The 19,288-nt window shown below is 31.3% G+C and overlaps 1 protein-coding gene, 1 long non-coding RNA gene and 1 other non-coding gene across 6 annotated transcripts; 1 reads left to right on the top strand and 2 right to left on the bottom strand.

The window, feature by feature from the left end:
- Window positions 1-6,638: 6,638 nt before the first annotated feature.
- Window positions 6,639-7,643, top strand: LOC125370048. Its single transcript, XR_007215722.1, has 2 exons — window positions 6,639-7,075; window positions 7,219-7,643. It is a non-coding gene; the product is annotated as an uncharacterized LOC125370048 (long non-coding RNA).
- A 3,076-nt stretch (window positions 7,644-10,719) lies between these two features.
- Window positions 10,720-10,799, bottom strand: TRNAL-UAG. The gene has a single exon. It is a non-coding gene; the product is annotated as a tRNA-Leu (tRNA).
- Window positions 10,800-12,279: 1,480 nt separating this feature from the next.
- LOC8275534 (extra-large guanine nucleotide-binding protein 1) lies at window positions 12,280-17,873 on the bottom strand. 4 transcript variants are annotated; one of them, XM_015719062.3, is made up of 9 exons: window positions 17,639-17,873; window positions 16,087-17,416; window positions 15,839-15,976; window positions 15,630-15,734; window positions 15,333-15,506; window positions 14,258-14,432; window positions 13,658-13,902; window positions 13,347-13,504; window positions 12,280-13,108 (listed from the first exon to the last, which is right to left on the bottom strand). In XM_015719062.3, the coding sequence occupies exons 2-9, from the start codon at window positions 17,296-17,298 to the stop codon at window positions 12,526-12,528; spliced, it is 2,790 nt and encodes a 929-aa protein (XP_015574548.1). In that variant the 5' UTR covers window positions 17,299-17,416; window positions 17,639-17,873; the 3' UTR covers window positions 12,280-12,525. The 4 variants fall into 4 exon arrangements, with proteins under 4 accessions (XP_015574548.1, XP_025013092.1, XP_048230672.1 ...); XM_025157324.2 differs by having other exon boundaries at window positions 17,629-17,873; XM_048374715.1 differs by having other exon boundaries at window positions 16,087-17,873.
- Window positions 17,874-19,288: the final 1,415 nt, after the last annotated feature.

A 19,288-nucleotide genomic window follows, 5' to 3' on the forward strand; every position in this document is an offset into this window, starting at 1 on the left:
CGGTTATTTATAAATTACCAGTATCATTCCAAACCTCGGTTATTTTAAAATTGAAGTTACCAGTACCGTACCAAACATAAAAGGATCAAATACCATATTGTACCAATTTTACGGTTCAATACAGTTCGGTTCGGTGCTATTTTCGGTTTTAAAAAATTTTAAAAATATAACTTTAATCTCATCTTTAATCAAATACATTTAGAGAAAATATAATTACTAACCTGGCATGAAAATCTAAATTAAAATTACAATCACATTCTTGAACAACCTTTTCACAATTCAGTCACTTGCAAATACAATAATTCATTCAATGTTCAAATATAAACTATTAAAATATATATTACTGCAAGCATAAAAATATTTTACAGATGGCAATCATTAAAATAAATAAATTTACAAACTTTATGTAGCATTAAAATACATGTCCAAAATTAGCAAAGGAATGTTATTACCTCCTTTCAAAATTAGCACTCCACATTTAATCTTGGCATAAGTGACTCACCAATCTCAGGATCTTGAATAATTCCTACAATAAAAGTAAAAAATTACGTCAATAAGACTTTAACATCAACAATAAACAAACATATGTAAGAAGTAAAGAAATTTTACCTGACTTTATGCTTTCAATATACTCTATTGACTCTTCTAGTTGGATAGGTTTATTTGAACTTTTAAGTCAATCTTGACAACAAATGAGGACCTTCGCTGTTGTAGGAAGTAAAAAACTTTTATATTGTTAAAAGATGTTTTGACAATTTTTTCTCAAGTTTTGTTTGATCCTTTTCAAAAAAAATTAAATTTATAAATATAATTTAATATATTTTTTATGTTTTAATATTAAATTATAATATTTTAGAAGTTAATAAATTAATTATTTCTAAATATTTAATTTTTAAGTTTTATTAGTATAATAATATAAAAATTATTTTTAAAATATTTATTTCTTAATTTTAATATTTATATAAATTAATACTTTTAGTATAATTAATATTATTATTCTTAAAATAAAAATATTATATAATTAAAAATTAATTTATTAATAAATATAGTATAAATAATATTATATTTATATAATAATATCTTTTTATAATTTTTACTAATTTATATAACTTTTTATTAAATTAAGTAATTTTTTAATTAACTTGTCAAAAATTTCTAGATAGTAAATAAATTTTAAATCTAGTATTATCGTATGTATACTAGATTACTAGTATCAATATACTATGTGACATATTAATATATATAACTTATATTTTTTATAGAGTATAAAGTATATTATAATATTATAGTTATTTTTAATATGTATTATTTTTTATATTTCGATAACAATTGGTTGAATTATATAAATGATAAATATAAAATAATTTTTTATAGAGTATATGTATTATTTTTTTTAATATATGTATTTTTATATAATATAAATAATTATTTATAAATACATATAAAAAATTCGGTTCTACAGTTTGGTCCGGATCAGTACAAGACGGATCGGTTCTGGTACGATTACGGTACGGTTTTTACTAAAGAACCAGTACCATACCGTAATAGTAAAAAAATTCAGATCGATTCAATTCGGTTATAAAAATTTTCAGTTTTTTCGGTTCTAGTACTTTTCGGTACGGTTATTCGGTTCGGGCGGGAATCACCGAGATCCATGCTCAGCCCTAAATACACTAAAGACAATTGATAACTAATAAAAAAAAATAACAACTTTTTTATATTGAATTGTCAGTTGCATCTTCCATTCTTGGTCAATTCTTCATTCATTCTAAAATCGCTTTGTTGGGGCAATACTTACTGCACTCAAGGTGTCCATCTACTGCACTTGAGGTGTAGGAGGCTACCATGTCTTCCTAGGTCATGATACTTCCTCAATGGTTCTTGGAACAAATAAGTTAAACATTAGAAATAAATGCTCTGTGACTTTCGAAAAGTCTATGGTATGATAAATATTTTGGCAATGGGATGTTGTGTGCATGTTCGAGTTCCCTTCTCAATGGTTATAAAAATATTAAGGTATGGTGGTTTAAGGCTACGCAAGGTTAACGAGAAATAAAATTAGGACTATAATCAGCTAGATCATCACGATCTTCATTTTTAGATTCTAATTGGTTTTCTAGCAAGATGATAGATAGGTCTTTACCTTTTCGCTGAATCTGTTTTTTAGGATAGAATATGAGCTCATATTTAGGATTTATTTTTCTCTTTGTAGCATTTCTCCCATGTTTGTGACCCATCTAAGTGGCACATTATGACTAGGATTATCCTTGTTTTCAAAATTTTGCATGGTGTTTTCCTATGTTTGTTTTTCTACAAGAAAAGGATCATAGATTATAGGTTTTGGTAAACAATTAGAAATTTTTCAAAAAATTCATGCTTTCTCTCACTCCTGAAGATAATTTTGTTGAAAGAAATATTGATTTTTAAGAAAAGTGATATATACTAATAAAGATTTTTTTTGGTTCTGGATTATAACACTTGTATCCTTTTTTATTTGAGTATAGCTTATTAAAACACATTTTTCCAATCTAGAATGAATTTAAGATTGAAACTTGTTAGGTATATGAATAAAAATAGTGCAACCGAAAACATTAAATGGTAAATAAGAATCAATTCTGCATTCAAAAAAAGTTCTTTTGAGATAACCTAGAAGCCTAATATATTTTAAGAGACAAACATGCATTCTATTAATAAAAAAAGATGTTACTAAAACCGCATTCCCTATAAGTTATTTTAGGACATGTATAAAAAAATATTACTGCACGGGCTACTTTGAGATGTCTATTCTTTCTTTTTACAATCCTATTTTGTTAAGCAGTATCATGATAAGTAGATTGGTGTAAAATACATTTTTCTCTTTCAAAATTCTCCAACATTCATTGAAATATTCAGTTTGATTGTTTGAGCAAAGAATAGTGATTTTTGTTAATCTTAAAAAAAAAAACTTTCACTTCAGATTTTTCATTCATCAAATAAATCAAACTTTTTTTTCTTCAACATGACGGTGACTTTAGAATGCCCCCAAGCATTACTATGAATCAGATAAAAAGATTTTGATCCACGGTGTAGTTTTTTTTAAATGAGTAATATATGATGAATTTGAGACAAATAATAACTTTCACAAAAATAAGAAATAATCTAACTTTTTAAACAAATTAAGAGACAAATTTTCAAGATAAGGAAAATTAGAATGTACTAATCTTCGATGCCAAAGCATTATCTATTCATGAACAAAGATTGAACTAATGCTACTAAAGCTTTAATCTATGTTATTCCTCAGTTGATCTTTATCATAGTAAAGATCATTATTCATCCTAGTACTGCCAATCATCTTCCTCGATTTCTAGTCTTGAAATACACAGTGAGTGTCATGGAAAATAACATGACAATTAGCATCTTTATTTATTTTGCTAATGGATAAAAAAATTGCAGGTTAATTTAAGGACATGTGATATAGATTCAAGGACAATATCTTCTGAGATTTTTACTATTTTCCTGCAATAGGTCAAAAACTCCCATCTACAATCCTAACTTTCTCATCCCTATAATAAGGTAAATAACTATTAAATAGATGAGATAAAGAGGTCATGTGATTAAAGTTTCCTGAATCAATGGTCCAAGGAGCAGAATTTAGACTATAAGATAAAGTATTAAGGTTGCCACATGTCTGAGACAAAGAACCACCAGGAGTACCAAATAAGGAATTAGACTCTTAACAATTCTAGAGATGATCCATATGCTCATTATAGAAGGACTCGTTTTTATTTCATTTGCCAAAGGAATTGCATGGTTGGATATGTCACTTGCCATCTGACTCTTCTAATTCATTGGTTTCCCATGAATCTTTTAACAAGTTTCTCGAGTATGACATGATTTTTTTGCAGTAACTACACCATTTGCTTGCGATTTTTTTTTTTCTTTTAAGTGCTTTGTTAGTACTTTCATCAGATGTCATTAAGGCTGGACTCTCAATAGATGCAACATTTTTTTTTTCTAAGCATAACATTCTTGTGACTTTCTTCTCCCAACCTTATTAAAGACCTCATCAATGAAAGTAAAGGTTGTCAGCCAATAATTCTCCCCCTTACTTTATCGAACTCAACCTTTAGTCCTATAAAAGATTTGTATCTTTTTGTTGTATTTGCAATCTAAGGTGATTTCCAATTATAATCATTGAATATATCAAATTTTTTCGTAATTGTTTTAGAAAATTGAAGTACTTAGTAACACTATCTTCTCCTTGACAAAGCTCATCAAATTTTATTGTGAATTCTTATATTTCAGAATATTTTACTATATTAGGTTATATTTGATTGATATTATTCAAAAGTCTTATAGCTATAGAATAATATATGGAATTTATAAGTGTCATGACTATAGAGTTTTCAGCATCCCAAACAGCATATGAGAAATCCTCCTTTGTTAGGGCAATCTTCTCTCATGTAGATAACCAATGTTTTTGTCTTTGAATATACATTCGGATAGATTGAAACTAACACAAAAAAAAAAAAAAAATTATGTGGTTTGGATAGAGTGAGAATCGGAGTTGGATGCATGAGTTATAGGTTTTTTTAACGGTGCAGTGGAAGAAGTGGAATCAAATGAAAATTTTAATATAATGAAGTTCGGCTGAAAAAATCAAAGGTGTTGTATGAATCAAAACTTAAAAACCTGTTCTAATACCATAAAGCTAGAGAAAATATTGAATTATAATCTAAATATTATTGATATACAATTTCTATATTAATAAGTAATACAAGAAATAGGAAAGGAAATAAATCAAATATATTAAGGTGTAATTACAACGTAAATTACTCCGATGGGACTAGACTTTTGCTACTTATATCAGATTGGTATCAAACTTATAATTTATTTCTTTTTAACACCACACCTGTTATTTCTGTTATAATCGGCAGTACCAATTGGAGATTTGGTGACATTTTGCATATATGGCAACCGACAATCCACATAAGCTTAAAGAAAAGGACACATCACTTGCTTACATATAAAACTTATCCTACTCACTCAATTAGGTCCCACGTGCTTTCAATTCCATAACTTCCTTTTACCTAGGGCTGAGCACGGATCGGTCCAATTCGGTTATTTATAAATCACGAGTACCATACCAAACCTCGGTTATTTTAAAATTGAAGGTACCAGTACCGTACCAAACATAAAAGGATCCAATACCGTATTGTACCAATTTTACGATTCAATACAGTTCGGTTCGGTGCTATTTTCGGTTCTAAAAAATTTAAAAAATACAATTTTAATCTCATCTTTAATTAAATACATTTAGAAAAAATATGATTACCAACCTAAAAAAAGTAGCATGAAAATCTGAATTAAAATTGCAATCACATTCTTGAACAACCTGTTTCGCAATTCAATCACTTGCAAATACAATAATTCATTCAATATTCAAATACAAACCATTAAAATATATAGATTACTGCTAGCATAAAAATATTTTACAGATGTCAATCATTAAAATAAATAAATTTACAAATTTTATGTAGCACTAAAATACATATCCAAAATTAGCAAAGAAATGTTATTACCTCCCCTCAAAATTAGCACTTCACATTTAATCTTGGCATAAGGGACTCACCAATCTCAAAATCTCGAATAATTTTTACAATAAAAGTAAAAAATTACGTCAATAAGACTTAACAGCATCAACAATAAACAAACATATGTAAGAAATAAAAAAATGTTACATGACTCTATGCTTTGAATATCCTCTATTGATTCTTCTAGATGGATAAGTTTATTTGGACTTTTAAGCCAATCTTGACAACAAATAAGGACCTCCGCTGTTGTAGGAAGTAAAAAACTTCTATATTGTTAAAAGATGTTTTGATAATTTTTTCTCAAGTTTTGTTTAATCCTTTTAAAAAAAAAATTATAAATATAATTTAATATTTTTTATATTTTAATATTAATTTATAATATTTTAAACGTTAATAAATTAATTATTTCTAAATATTTAATTTTTTAAGTTTTATTAGTATAATAATATTTTTAAAATATTTTTTTCTTAATTTTAATATTTATATAAATTAATACTTTTAGTATAATTAATATTATTATTCTTAAAATAAAATATTATATGATTAAAAATTAATTTATTAATAAATATAGTGTAAATAATACTATATTTATATAATAATATCTTTTATAATTTTTACTAATTTATATAAGTTTTTATTAAATTAAGTAATTTTTAATTAACTTGTCAAAAATTTTTAGATTGTAAACAAATTTTAAATATAGTATTATAGTATGTATACTAGATTACTAGTATCAATATACTATGTGATATATTAATATATATAACTTATATTTTTTTATAGAGTATAAAGTATATTATAATATTATAGTTATTTTTAATATACATTATTTTTTATATTTCGACAACAATTGCTTGAATTATATAAATGATAAATATAAAATAATTTTTTATAGAGTATATATATTATTTTTTTAATATATGTATTATTTATATAATATAAATAATTATTTATAAATATATGTAAAAAATTCGGTTCTACGGTTTGGTGGGATCGATGCAAGACGGATCGGTTACATGCAGTTCTGATGCGGTTTTACTAAAGAACCAGTACCATACCGTAATAGTAAAAAAATTCAGATCGGTTCAATTCGGTTATAAAAACTTTCAGTTTTTTTCGGTTCTGGTACTTTTCGGTACGGTTATTCGATTCGGACGGGAATCACCGAGATACATGTCCAGCCCTACTTCTGCCTAGAAAAAGCACTAATTATTGCATACTAGGTGTACAAGTTTCTCTCATGCATTTCACCAAACAACTTACGTGCATCACTTAAAGACTCATAAATTTGCGTACATGATAACTAGCTTAGTCTTAAGAAATGAGTTTTCTTCTTGGACCAAGTGAAAGCGAGCATGGACCTTGCGATAAAGAGTAACAAAGTTACAGTTGATGCGGGATTAGAGTAAACTGATGAAGGTTTTACGTAATACCTTAGAGCCATGTTGAGCTATCAATTCAAGAGCATATACGACCTCATTTAAACGATCATTTTTGCAAAGGTAATTCAAATGCAATTCTGTAATTTTTTTAGTGAAAGGAATATATGATTTGGTGGGTTTTGTTGAGAATGAACCAAGGATTCTCACGCTGGTAACATCTCAAAAAGATTTGATTTTTCTTTTGGCTTTTTCCTTTTCTTTAGGGGTTATACTTAGCATCTCAATGCCTCGTAATTGATTGGAATTGGACAGCTAAAGCCAACTTGAAATAGTAAATTTCCACTTATAGTAAGATCACGGCAAAATACGCCTTGAAACTAATTAATTTGTGGTTCCTAAAGGTGTTTTTGTTGCCGCTACTTTAATTTCAATTAAATTGATCCATTGAGAACTCGATTTCTCCACTTTAGTTGTGTTGATTCAGGTACAGGATTTTGAGTTGTTAGCTGATGGACCTGAATGGCAGCTTGTGCTGCTTGCAAAGCAGCGGCAACTTTCTTTGTTTCTTTGTTGCCTCTTCCTCCATGATTGTAGCCATTAAGGTTGAATAATCCTTTTTTAGCAATCAAGAGTAACGATGCAGATATTTTAGCTTAACGAAATCAAGCTCTGTTTTTTCCAAGCAAAATCTGGAAGTTTCCTATCTCTCAAGATTGAATTGTATAAGAATTTCAAATGTTCAAGATTGTGTAAACAACCAAGCGAGAGAAAAGAATGATAGTAAAAAGAAATTAGGTTTATTAGTCAAAACATGTGGGATCCATTTGAGTGAGTAGGATTAGTTTTACATGTACCCAAGTGATATGTCTTCTTTCTTAACCTTACATGGACTATCCACTATCACATGAGCAAAATGTTATTCGATCCTTAATTGATACTACTGATTGTATCAGAATTAATAGGTATAGTATTAAAAATTCAGTACTAATTTGATAAATGACAAAAATTTAGTATCATCGAAGTAATTTATCTCGTAATTACAACTATTTTTCTATTGGATGGACATTGACTAATTTCATAATCTCAACTAATTTGCAGCTAAGATATAGATGTCCAGTTGAGTTACTATTTTAAGAATAACAGCCATAGATGAAATCTCATATGTTGCATGTTCCATGGAGTTGGCATGTTTGTTGTTTTAACTATAAGAAATTTCTTGCCCAGGCTATGGACCAAAGCGAAGTGTGAGGTGGATTCTAGATGTATCTATAAATCTCTTAATTAATTATATACCAAAGTCCCTATTGTCAAAAAGAAAAAGGAAATAACAATTTCCCAAATACCATGGACTTGAACTTCAGCGGGCATATGCTCAAATCCTGCGTTGGGATCTCTATCTCTAAATCCCTGTGGGGACCCCCCAGTGAATCAAAATATCCAACCCATTTAGAAGAATAGCGTGCGCCTCTGTTTCACCGCAAAACCGCCTCTCAAACAAATTGTTATATAATGCCATGCCTCCAAAATATCTCAACCGTCATCAAATATCTGAACACCCACTTCAATCTCCTTCTTTCCTTTTTATTCTCACTTTCCTCAAACTGTTCAAGATATTTTGCTAACTTGTAAGAAAGCTATGTCTGGGCTTGTTGATATCTGGACCAGTGAGCTCGCTAAGCTACGTGAAAAGGGTCAGACCATTTGGTCAAGTGGCTCCAGCCCTACTCCTAATAATCCCCCCGAGTGCTCCAGCAAAGTGGGTCAAGCCGAGGGAGGAAGTCTACTGGCTATGGCCGAGCCACTGGCTACTTGGATCAAAGGTGTGCGGGTCCAGCCAATTGGGTTGGCCTACTCTGAGGCTTCACTATCAATGCTTATTGACTGTTTTAGTGCCTGAAGCGAAGAGGACACCATTCTTCGTTTCCCCTCTTCTGTTTGTTCTTTCCTGTCATATTCTGCAAAAGTAGAAATAAGAATCTGTGTAAATTTGGATTTTGTAATTCCTAATTAAGTTCATAGTTAATGTTTCTTGCCAATCTCATAGTAATAGCTTAAACTATTTATAGAACTCTTAGAACGAAAAGGGATTCTCTGCACAAGTTTAATTCCTTATGCTCATAATCTCTCAGATCAATTCACGCAAAACCTTATTGGCAAAATAAAAATCCATGTAATATTGTGCTCGTCTGCATGGTACTACCAAATATTTTTTTAAAATAAATAAATAATTTATGCACTATGGAATGAATATTTGTTATTAATTTACACTTAGGAGAGTTACTAAACTATTAATCTCTCAAATTATGGAGTAAATACATTACGAGCAGAATCACCGGACACTCTTTTTTTATAAGAATGAAGCCAGAAGTTAATTAGCACACTTACTGTGACCATGGAAGATCCTCTCAAAATAGAACTCGGTTTAGTTTAAAATTGAATCCAAATAATTAGATAGCTGAAATTTCAATAAAATGAAATTGAAAAATTAAAGAATACACAAATTTTTTTATATTAAATTACGAGTATTTTTATATTTTTTAGATATTTAATTTAAAAATGTATTTACATCTTCAATAAATTAATCAGGTATTATAAATATATTTTATAATTTAAACTTTAAATAATATATATAATCTTAGAAAGCTTGGTTTGAGTTAACAAAACTGAAACTTATAGGATTATGTAAGACTTAATTTCTTATTTATTTTTTAAATCGAACCAAAACTGAATTGAACTAAACCAACGAGTTGATTTCGATTTTTAGTTTTTATCAGATTTCCCAGATACCACATGCTTGCTGCGGTATTGAGACTAAAGATAGCCTTAAGACTGGGAAAACAAAACACTGTTTTGTCTTTTATAACTGTATAATACACATAGAATTGTTAAAAAGAAAAAGGAAAAACAGCAACAGAACACTGTATCGGACACATGGTTAATTAATTGCATTACAAAATGTGTGTGCTCCAAGAAAGTGGAAACTGCCCCACTCCAATCACAAAACCAGACTTCAATTTCTTGTTCATATAAAACCTCTACACATCTCAAAACATTAACCATTCGTCTTCTTCAAATATCTCTAAACATACTTCCAAAAACTTTTAGCCCCACTGCCCTCGATTCTTTGGCTGCTATTCCTTAGACAGAGATTATTATTTCAGTTATGTCTGGCATTGTGGATACGTGGACGAGCGAGCTAGCCAAGCTACGTGAAAAGGGTCAACCCATTTGGTCAGGTGGTTCGCACCCTACTGCTATTTTTGAGTCTAATAATGCGGTTCAACCTACAGCAGTAAGCTCCCTTGGGTTGTTCAATGCTTTTGGGAGAGTTATGCGAGTCAAACCACTCCCGTGTTCTGATGCTTCTTCACTAACGATGCTTGTTGAGTGGTTTAGCCCTTGAAGTTGAAGTTGAAGTTTTCATTTTCTCTTTCTTTTGTTAAGAGAGTGGTTTCTCTGTCTTGTTACTTCAACCTTATGTGTAAATAAATGGAATCCAATATGATAAGTTAATTATTGTGACTGTAATATCAAATTTTAATTATTCATTCGTGCCTAACCTCGCAATTTTAGCTAACTAACTTATTATTTGATTTAATTTTCCTAATAGATTAAAAACTAAATAGCATATTACATATGTGGTTATAATTTGCAATAGGCATATAATCTTTAAAACAAAATGTGTAACATATGCTTTTTTTTCCTTGCCGAGCTTAATTTGGTAGCTAAAAACCGCGAAGTCATTTAAATGAGAAAAAAGGAACTGACAGCTGTGGGATTTGAACCCACGCCCTTTCGGACCAGAGCCTAAATCTGGCGCCTTAGACCACTCGGCCAAACTGTCACGGATAGTATATAATGATGACTGTGAGAATTGGAATCCAATGGGAAAATCGCAAACTAACAACAGACAAACCCATTGTATTGGGTCATCTAAAAGCTTTGAATTTTCCAACTTTCTTCTTTCCTCAATAATTGTTGAGCAAGTTTAATCCCACTTGGACACCTCATGTGACATGCCACTTTCCTATTTCCAAGTGACAAACTTATCACCACACCATCCAAATTACATGAATGAATGATAACATCTTTGCATCCCTCCCTTATTCTATATGCATAAACCACCTTCCCTTTATCCTTATTTTTTATTCCATCCGTTTTCATATAAAACGGAATTAGAAAAGGAATTAGCTGGGAGCAGCCACACCCTAACATTTCACTCATGAGTTATGCATAGCCAATACAGTGAAATAGGAAATAGGAATATTCAAAGAAGAAAGAGAATTATATGCTAAAATTTGACAGTATCTATGGGCAACCACATGTAGTTTTCTTTGGTCCCCACTCAAAACCCACTTCCTCAACTCTGCATACTACTTTTCCAAGAAGAAGTCATCATCATCATTTCATATCTCCTCTATAAAAGCCAATTCTTTAGCCTAATTCTTCATATTCAGCAAAAGAAAAAGAGAAAGCAGAAGCCAATCTATACATACATATATACCAAAAGAAGTTGAGTGCTTAATTCATTACAGTTTCTTAATCCTTGCAAAAAAATATTAAAATGTCTGCAGCAGTTGTGGGGACATGGGTGAGTGAGCTAGAAAAGCTCAAGGAAAAGGTTAGACCAAAGAAGCCGTTATTATTCTTGTCAAAGAAAGCCCAAGGAGCAGTTGTTCGAGAAGAAAAAGAAGCTGCACAACAAGAAAGCAAAGTAGAAACTACAATGTCTGAGGCCACTGTCTGCTTGCTTATGGACCGCTTTGCTCCTTTGTGATCATCAGCATCAACCATGAATATGTTAAAAAGAATGAATAAATTTGTATCTCCCAGGAAAATATTCATTTCCAATCTTGTACTTTTTTTTGTTGTTTGTAGGTGCATGTATGATATAATTCTCAAGCTTTTGCTTGTAAATTTCAATTATTTGTGACTTGGGATTTCTTTTTCTTTCTCTTTCTCTCTCTGTCTCTATCTCTGTTTTCATCTTCTATTTTGTTACATGGAAATTTTTAAAGATGAAAAGGTTTCCTTTTAGTTGGAGCCGGCTTACTTCCTCTGTTATAAGGCAGACACTCCATTAGGGAGCTGCTGCATGTTTAAATAACTAACATATGCTCCTCTGTAATTTGGAGTAAAACTATTAACTTTTCAGCTTCAGTTCAGATTGTTGTTAAAGTTCTCTTCTGATAGGGGGGAAGAAGAAAAATTAATAATATTAAGATCCAAGAGCAGCAAAAGGTCATCTCCTGAGCCTGCTCACTCAAGTTGCTTGTTCTTGGCTGCAATCTAGTATCATCTAGTATATCTCACTAAAATTGAAATAAAGAATAACAAATGGATTAATATTTTTTATGCTATAATTAGCAATGGCAAATGAACCTGTACACCATAAGCTTATGGTATGTTTTCAGCTTTTCAAGAATAAGCAACACGTGATGTTTTTATTCTGTTATCCCAACTACTCTATCGTATTTCTCCTCTTTCTATCTAGAAGTATATAGTACATTGAATTTTTGCTAAAAAAAGTGTTTAGCAGTGCCTCTCTGATAGTATAGTAACACAGTAAATCATGAAGTTGAGCTTGCCTCATTACTGGAAGAAGAGTATTCAACGGGTTCCTCGTGCTCCCAGTGCAAAATTTCCCTCGCATATCTGAGAGCTTCATCAACGTTATCAGGTTCCAATGCTGTAACTACTGATGCAAACAGCTTGTTATCAGTAAGCAAAGTGAACAATCTCTTGAACTTAAATGCAATATATTGAAACGCCCGGTGAGCCAACGAAGGGTTTGTAGCTCTGATGATGCTGCTGCTGCTACAGCTGTTGCGATTATGGCCAATAATTGGATCGAAGTCATGAAACCATTCGCATCGAGTGAGCGGAACCTGTTCAATTTTTTCCTCGAGCAAGTCGAATTTGTTCAGTACTAGAAGAAACTTCTTCTTTTCAAACATTGGATTAGTAACAATGCTTTCAAATAGCTGCTTGCTTGCCATCATCTTATTAATGGCAACTCCATTGCTGTCTTTGACATACTCATCATAGTCGATCAATGAAACACAAAATAAGACCATGTCAACATCTTCAAACATTTCCAACCATTTGCAGTTTCCTCCAAGAACGTTTGGATGTACCCTAATGAGTTGGTACCTGCAAATATACATGTTGCTGACTAAAATTGTCCAAGAAAAATGAATACATAAATAAATAAGTGAAATAGTATCATCAATATCTCATTTACCACCTGAAACCAACTTAATACTCCCTTCCACAGATATGGTTTTCAACCAGATGTAGAATATATATGAACATATTACAATCCTTATTCACTAATTCAAGTAGTTAGTACTCTAAAAAAACAACTAGCACTGTATAATATAGGACTAACCTCATTGAAGGATCATGCTCATTGTGTTCACAGCTGTCTTGAGCTGGAATAGGAAATGAGAACTCCATGGAAGAAAGCCCTTTGGATGACGTGATTCCCTCAGTATACAAGATGTCCATATTAGTTGGTTCATATTCTGGCTTAGAAATCTCAACAGCCTGAGCAGGAGGACAACATCAGATAGGACATAATTAGCGATTCTCACAAAAGATCATATACTTTTCGCTCTTTCCATGGGCAGAAAATTACAACTTAACATTGACAATCAACAACTCATACTGTAGGAATCAACTAAAAACATGTGGTTTTACCCGTTCCAGGAAATAAGAAGCAGCTCGAGGTAGCAATTCCAATTCATTCCTGCGGCTATACGTAGCTTGGAATGCTGCATCATTCCATAATTCCTCAACGAAAGGTGCATATTCACGGGTCGAAGCTGGGAATATGGTTTCCAAATTCCCAGACAGAATTACATTAAGAAGCCAATCTGAGAAACCTTTCAATTTTGGGCTGATGTCATAGGTTGTTCTATTGTTGATCTGACCGGCATTATCTGCTAGAACTAAATAAATTCAGATCTACCATAAAAGAAATTAATTATGGAAACCTATGCAGCCAAGAGCAAGTGTTTTAAGGATTGTGTTTGAGTGGTGTAGGTGTCAAACAATAGACAGGCAAAATATGCTGCATAATAGGGGATTACAGAAAGAAACTTTGCAGCAAGACTTAAATGAATACATGAACGAATGACTTGAAGCTAACAAGCTCAAATATAACTAGTCGAGCTGTCTTATTAAAATAAAATAGATTAATGGCTATTTCTAATTCTAAACTTTATGAACTTTTATTATAAGGGCATAAAACTTAATCTTACTGGTTTGACTCATAAAATATACCATTGCACAATTTACCTGAAGAACTACATTGGTCAATGACATGTCGTTTCTTTCTAATCAAACTTTGTTCTTCAAATTGTTCACGCCCCTCCAGCAGTATACCAAGATAACCATATAAATGACTTTGGATCATCATCTTAATATTTTGACGCTCTTCTTCAGAAAATGGAATGCGGTAGACAATTTTCGCCTGAAATTAACAGTTAACAAATTCAACATAATGCTTCTTGTAATCCCACTATAAATCAAGGCAGCTTCTAGTAAAGGGAAGTAATTGTCAAGATGCACATTTATAAGCCACAGCTTTTTATAATATCTCCATGATCTCACTAGTAATTTATTGTTAGAAAAGAAATATAAGATAAAGATGAGTTTGCATTGAAATGAATTTCAATGATGAGAAAGGGAAAGCATTTTTTATAAAATATCATGCTCTAATGTTAAGAGAAGTGTATAGTTTACAAGCCAACAGCAAACAGAGGACAAAGAAGAACACACATTGTTTCATGATCAGAAATTCCTTTTAACTTTAAAAAGAAAGAAAAAAGAAGAAGAAGAAGAAGAAGAAGAGGGAAAAAGAAATTCCCAAAATGAGTTTCAACTCTTAAAAACGAAATAAGAAATGTTTCTATGAAAAGGTAAGGTCCTAATGTTTAGAATAGTGCTCCTAGAGTTGCAGCTTAGATCACTACTATTTAAATGTGATCCTGCAAGTGTAACTCACTTGAACTTATCATTTTAATTAAACAATGATTAAAATTGAGAAGAAGGATGTTTGCCAACTAGAAGGACGGACGAAGAACAAAATTTAATGATAGACCATTGATGTCCACAGGTCTCCTCACTAACCTGACCATCGTGAACATTTACAGTTTCCAACTTGCAAATTTTAGCATTTTCTTGCAACTTTTGATTATGCAGGCAAAGTTTATACACAGGCCAGAGTTTCTTAAACATGGTCTTCAGCTTCTAAATTTATTCTTGTTTTCCGCCAGAGTTTTTTGTAAGAACAGAACAGCGTTAAATATTGGGAGGATGTTACTGTTATTATGAGATTAGATGAGCATAGCTGAAGGGAAGCAAATCTTACCTGTTTAAAAACGGTACTTGTGCCAGATTTTTCATAACCAACAAGAAGAAGTTTATAAAGTGTTTTCTGACGAAGGCCTGGTGGGAGCACGCTATTCTCCTCACCACCACTGGCACGGGCAGAAGCAGGAGGAGTTGGCAAAGACAATGCAGCACAAATCAACTTTGCCGTATTCTGCAAAGTTCCTCCACAATTATTACAAGTCAAGTGATTAAATTGAAGCAGGTAAATTACATATGCTGATGCAGAATAGGATTCAATTAAATAAATTGATTCTCCAATTCCATGCTAACATACTTTTTCCCATATTCTCCCTTTTACATTATTCATTCCCTCTTCCTGATAGGATCCATCTGCATCAACCCAAAAATGATTTGTTCCTTCACATTTCACTCCTACCAACTGCAAAGATTAGACAAAATGACATCAACCGTATGAGCTAGGGAAAAAAAATAAAAAAGAACAATCCAAATTAAAAGTGACTTAATTGTGTCCAGCATAACAACCTGCAGCATCAAAAGTTCTACTTTAGTTATCTCTCGATTATTTATCATAATATTTGTGTTTCCATTGCTCGCGTCTCGCTTTATATGACCACCAATAGTCAACTGGGGACTAATTATTTGGCAGGGCTTCTGTCCTTCCTGTCATCCAGAAGAATAAATTCAATGTGAAGTCACAAAATTTTGTTAATTGCTCATCAAAATCAGAAAGACGGAAAGAGCAAGAGAGAGAAGCAGAGTTCAGTTTTCACCTTTCCCCAAAAACCAGATACTTTATCATACCAATAGTTGCCTGGTTTTAACTTTTTTGGCGGATATGGGCAGGTCTGCAGCATGAACAGTTCTTCTTGAGAAAGGCGTTCACCATTCACATAAACAAGCTCCGGTGGTAGTTTATTTACTTCACACGATCTCTCAGAATTCATTATTTGTTTAACTTCCAGCTTAGGCAACAGTTGCTTTAGCATACGGGAACATTTCCCCAGGTCCTTTCGTTTAGACTCATCAATCTTAAGACCAATGCAAGTGACGCATTTTCTTCCTTCAGGCATTGACCCCATTGCTTTCAACAGGCACTTAAAACAATACTTCGCACCACAGACAATGCAGATCTCCTTCTCAGTCAGCCTATTTCCTTTCAAGCATCTATAGCATGCCCCTTTCTTTCCAGGCCTTAAAGCCATTGGCCTTGCAGGGATTTCGCTTTCAACAGCAGATATGTCAGAATCTTCCTGAAGTACATTACTTGATTCAGGGTCAAGGAAAGTTACAGATGGCCTTCTGACATGGGAAGGAGCTTCTCCAATACAATCATCTTCTTTGCCAGAAAAAATCTCAGATGATATAGAATGTGAACTTAGATCAGACTCCATCGACTCACAATTTGTAGGATTCATATAATCTTGAAAGTCTCTGCCTGAATCTTCCTCGTTATCTTCACGCACTTCTAACACTTGCAAGTGTCCAGATACTTCATGAGAACTATCACGGACATTACCAGAACTTTGTACTGTATCAGATAAATTGGACCTGCACTCATCACCAATTGCATCTTCCATTTCCCTAGAGCTTCCTCTTCCATTGGATAAATTGGGTCTGCATTCGTCACCATTTCCATAACCTACTTTACTCGATTCAGCTATCCCATTGGAAGATTTACAATGTTCATCATTACTTTTGCCCAATCTTGGCACCTTGGGTGGTTTCTTGCCAGATGATTTAGACTTTAAGATGGGTTGGATAACTGGCAACGGTACATCGTTCACCTTTGAGGATGATGCAATTTTGGAAGCAATTGGGATTTGAGTAACATCAACAGGCACAGCTCTAGGGATTTCATGAGTGATTAGAGGGCCAGAATACAGCGCGGCGAATGAGTAAGAGGATTCATAATTACTCTCATCATCTTCTTTAGGAGTACTGGATGGTACAACAGGCAGGATTTTTCTCAAAAGACTACTCATCTTATAGTTCCAATTCTAAACAAATAATCCCATTATTTCAACAACCCCATGGAACAATAACCAACAATCCCTAATAAGAAAAACCCATACTTGACTAAATACCCACAAAGAAAAAATCCTGCAAACAAGTGAAGCAAAACAATAATTCAATGAAACCAATAAATGAAATCAAGAATGTTCCTCCACTCCTAAAATCAACATAAAAGAATCAAGAAACATAGCAAAATGAATCAAAGAATTCTTTAAAAAGAAAAAGCTCATACAGTAGCAAGTTAATAAGAGGAAAATAGCAAGAATGTCAAAATTAAAAAAAAAAAAAAATGAAATTACATGATCTTACAAGTGGTATATGTTTGGATACAAAGAAAAACAAGAAGAAAAAGAGAAAGAGAAAACTGGGTCATCTTGATTCATTGGTAAACGCTGGAGACTTGATAGAACCATTATTCTTTGTTTTTTTTTTTTTTTTGTTAGTTTCTTTCAACGTCAACGCGTTGAAGGAAATTGCTAAGCAATGAGCACTGATTAGAAAGGAGAAAGAGAGAAAATATACTGAAGAGAACGTTGGTGCTTATGTGGGTTGTACCTTAACAGACTTTTGGCGGATTTTTCATTTCCTTAGCCAAAACTTGAAAAGGTTGTTACGTGAAATTGAAATAAAAACGAAAAAGGAAATTAAAAGAAATGTTTTTTAGGTCAATAAATTAAAGGAATATTTATAAAATATGGACATTATTATTTTTATTTTCTGCCTCTGAAATGCAACTTTAACTATTGTTAATACAAAATGAATTTATATTATTTTGACTGAAAAATAATTATCATAATTTTATTTTTAATAACTCTTTAGAAACAGAAGTAATCTGTAATATTTATTCTATATTCTTATTAAACAAAGTAACCAAATATCTAAACATTAACCAATCATTCTACGTTGTTTTAATCTTATCCTTTTATTTAGTTTTGAGTTAGATTAGCATTAAATAGGCATGCAAATATAATACTATTCGTTGATGTATTATTAGTTTTGATTATAAGACAAATATGTCTTATTTTTTTTTTTTAAGAGTAAATTATTATTTATAAGACATAAAGCGTTTTTTATATCTATAAATTTATTTTTAATACATCCACAAATAGATATAATATGATGTGTAATTCTTATATTTATTTAATTCATTATATTAATACTATCACATATAATTAATATATTAGTCAATGCATTATTTTTTTTAATTAAATAATAATTTTAAATTTTTAATACTAAGACATAATATATAATTCATATATACTAAATAAGTTACTTTTAAATTATTAATAATTTTTTTATTTTAGAAATAATATGTTAAATATTAATAATAATTGAAATAAATGTTATAGATAAAAGAAAGTATAAAATTAGGAATATCATAAAAACATAAACTGCTTGTCACGATGAATTGACAATCATAGAAAACAAAAGAAGGCAGAATAGCAATCCTCCAACATTGATTTTCTTATTTTAGTCAAATGATTCTTCATCATAATTACAAACTCAAGACATCCAGCAACATCAGGAATATCAAATTCATGACAGCAGCAAAACTTTTATGTTTGACTCTTCAAATTGCCTAGATTCGAACAGGAAATCTCAATTCAAACATTCAAGAAGCAGTTGCAAGATAACCAATTCTTCATCAACTTCTTGTATATATGCATTCACATTCACATAACCAATTCTTCATCAACTTCTTGTATATATGCATTCACATTCACATATCTTATCCTCTTCCTCTGGACACCTAAATCTTAATCAACCTTATACTCATAATTGATTATCTCCAAATACCCATCATTTGAAATCTTCAAACATTCACAAACAATAATAAACAACCCAACCCATGTTTTAAATGAACAATCTAGATGGTGGTTGCTCAAGTGACTTCTCTTTTTCTGAACTATGGAATGTCCCTTTAATTTTCATGAAATGATTGATTGTTTGCCACAAACT

This window comes from Ricinus communis, chromosome 5 (genome assembly GCF_019578655.1).
Source record: "Ricinus communis isolate WT05 ecotype wild-type chromosome 5, ASM1957865v1, whole genome shotgun sequence".
Taxonomy (NCBI): Eukaryota; Viridiplantae; Streptophyta; class Magnoliopsida; order Malpighiales; family Euphorbiaceae; genus Ricinus; species Ricinus communis.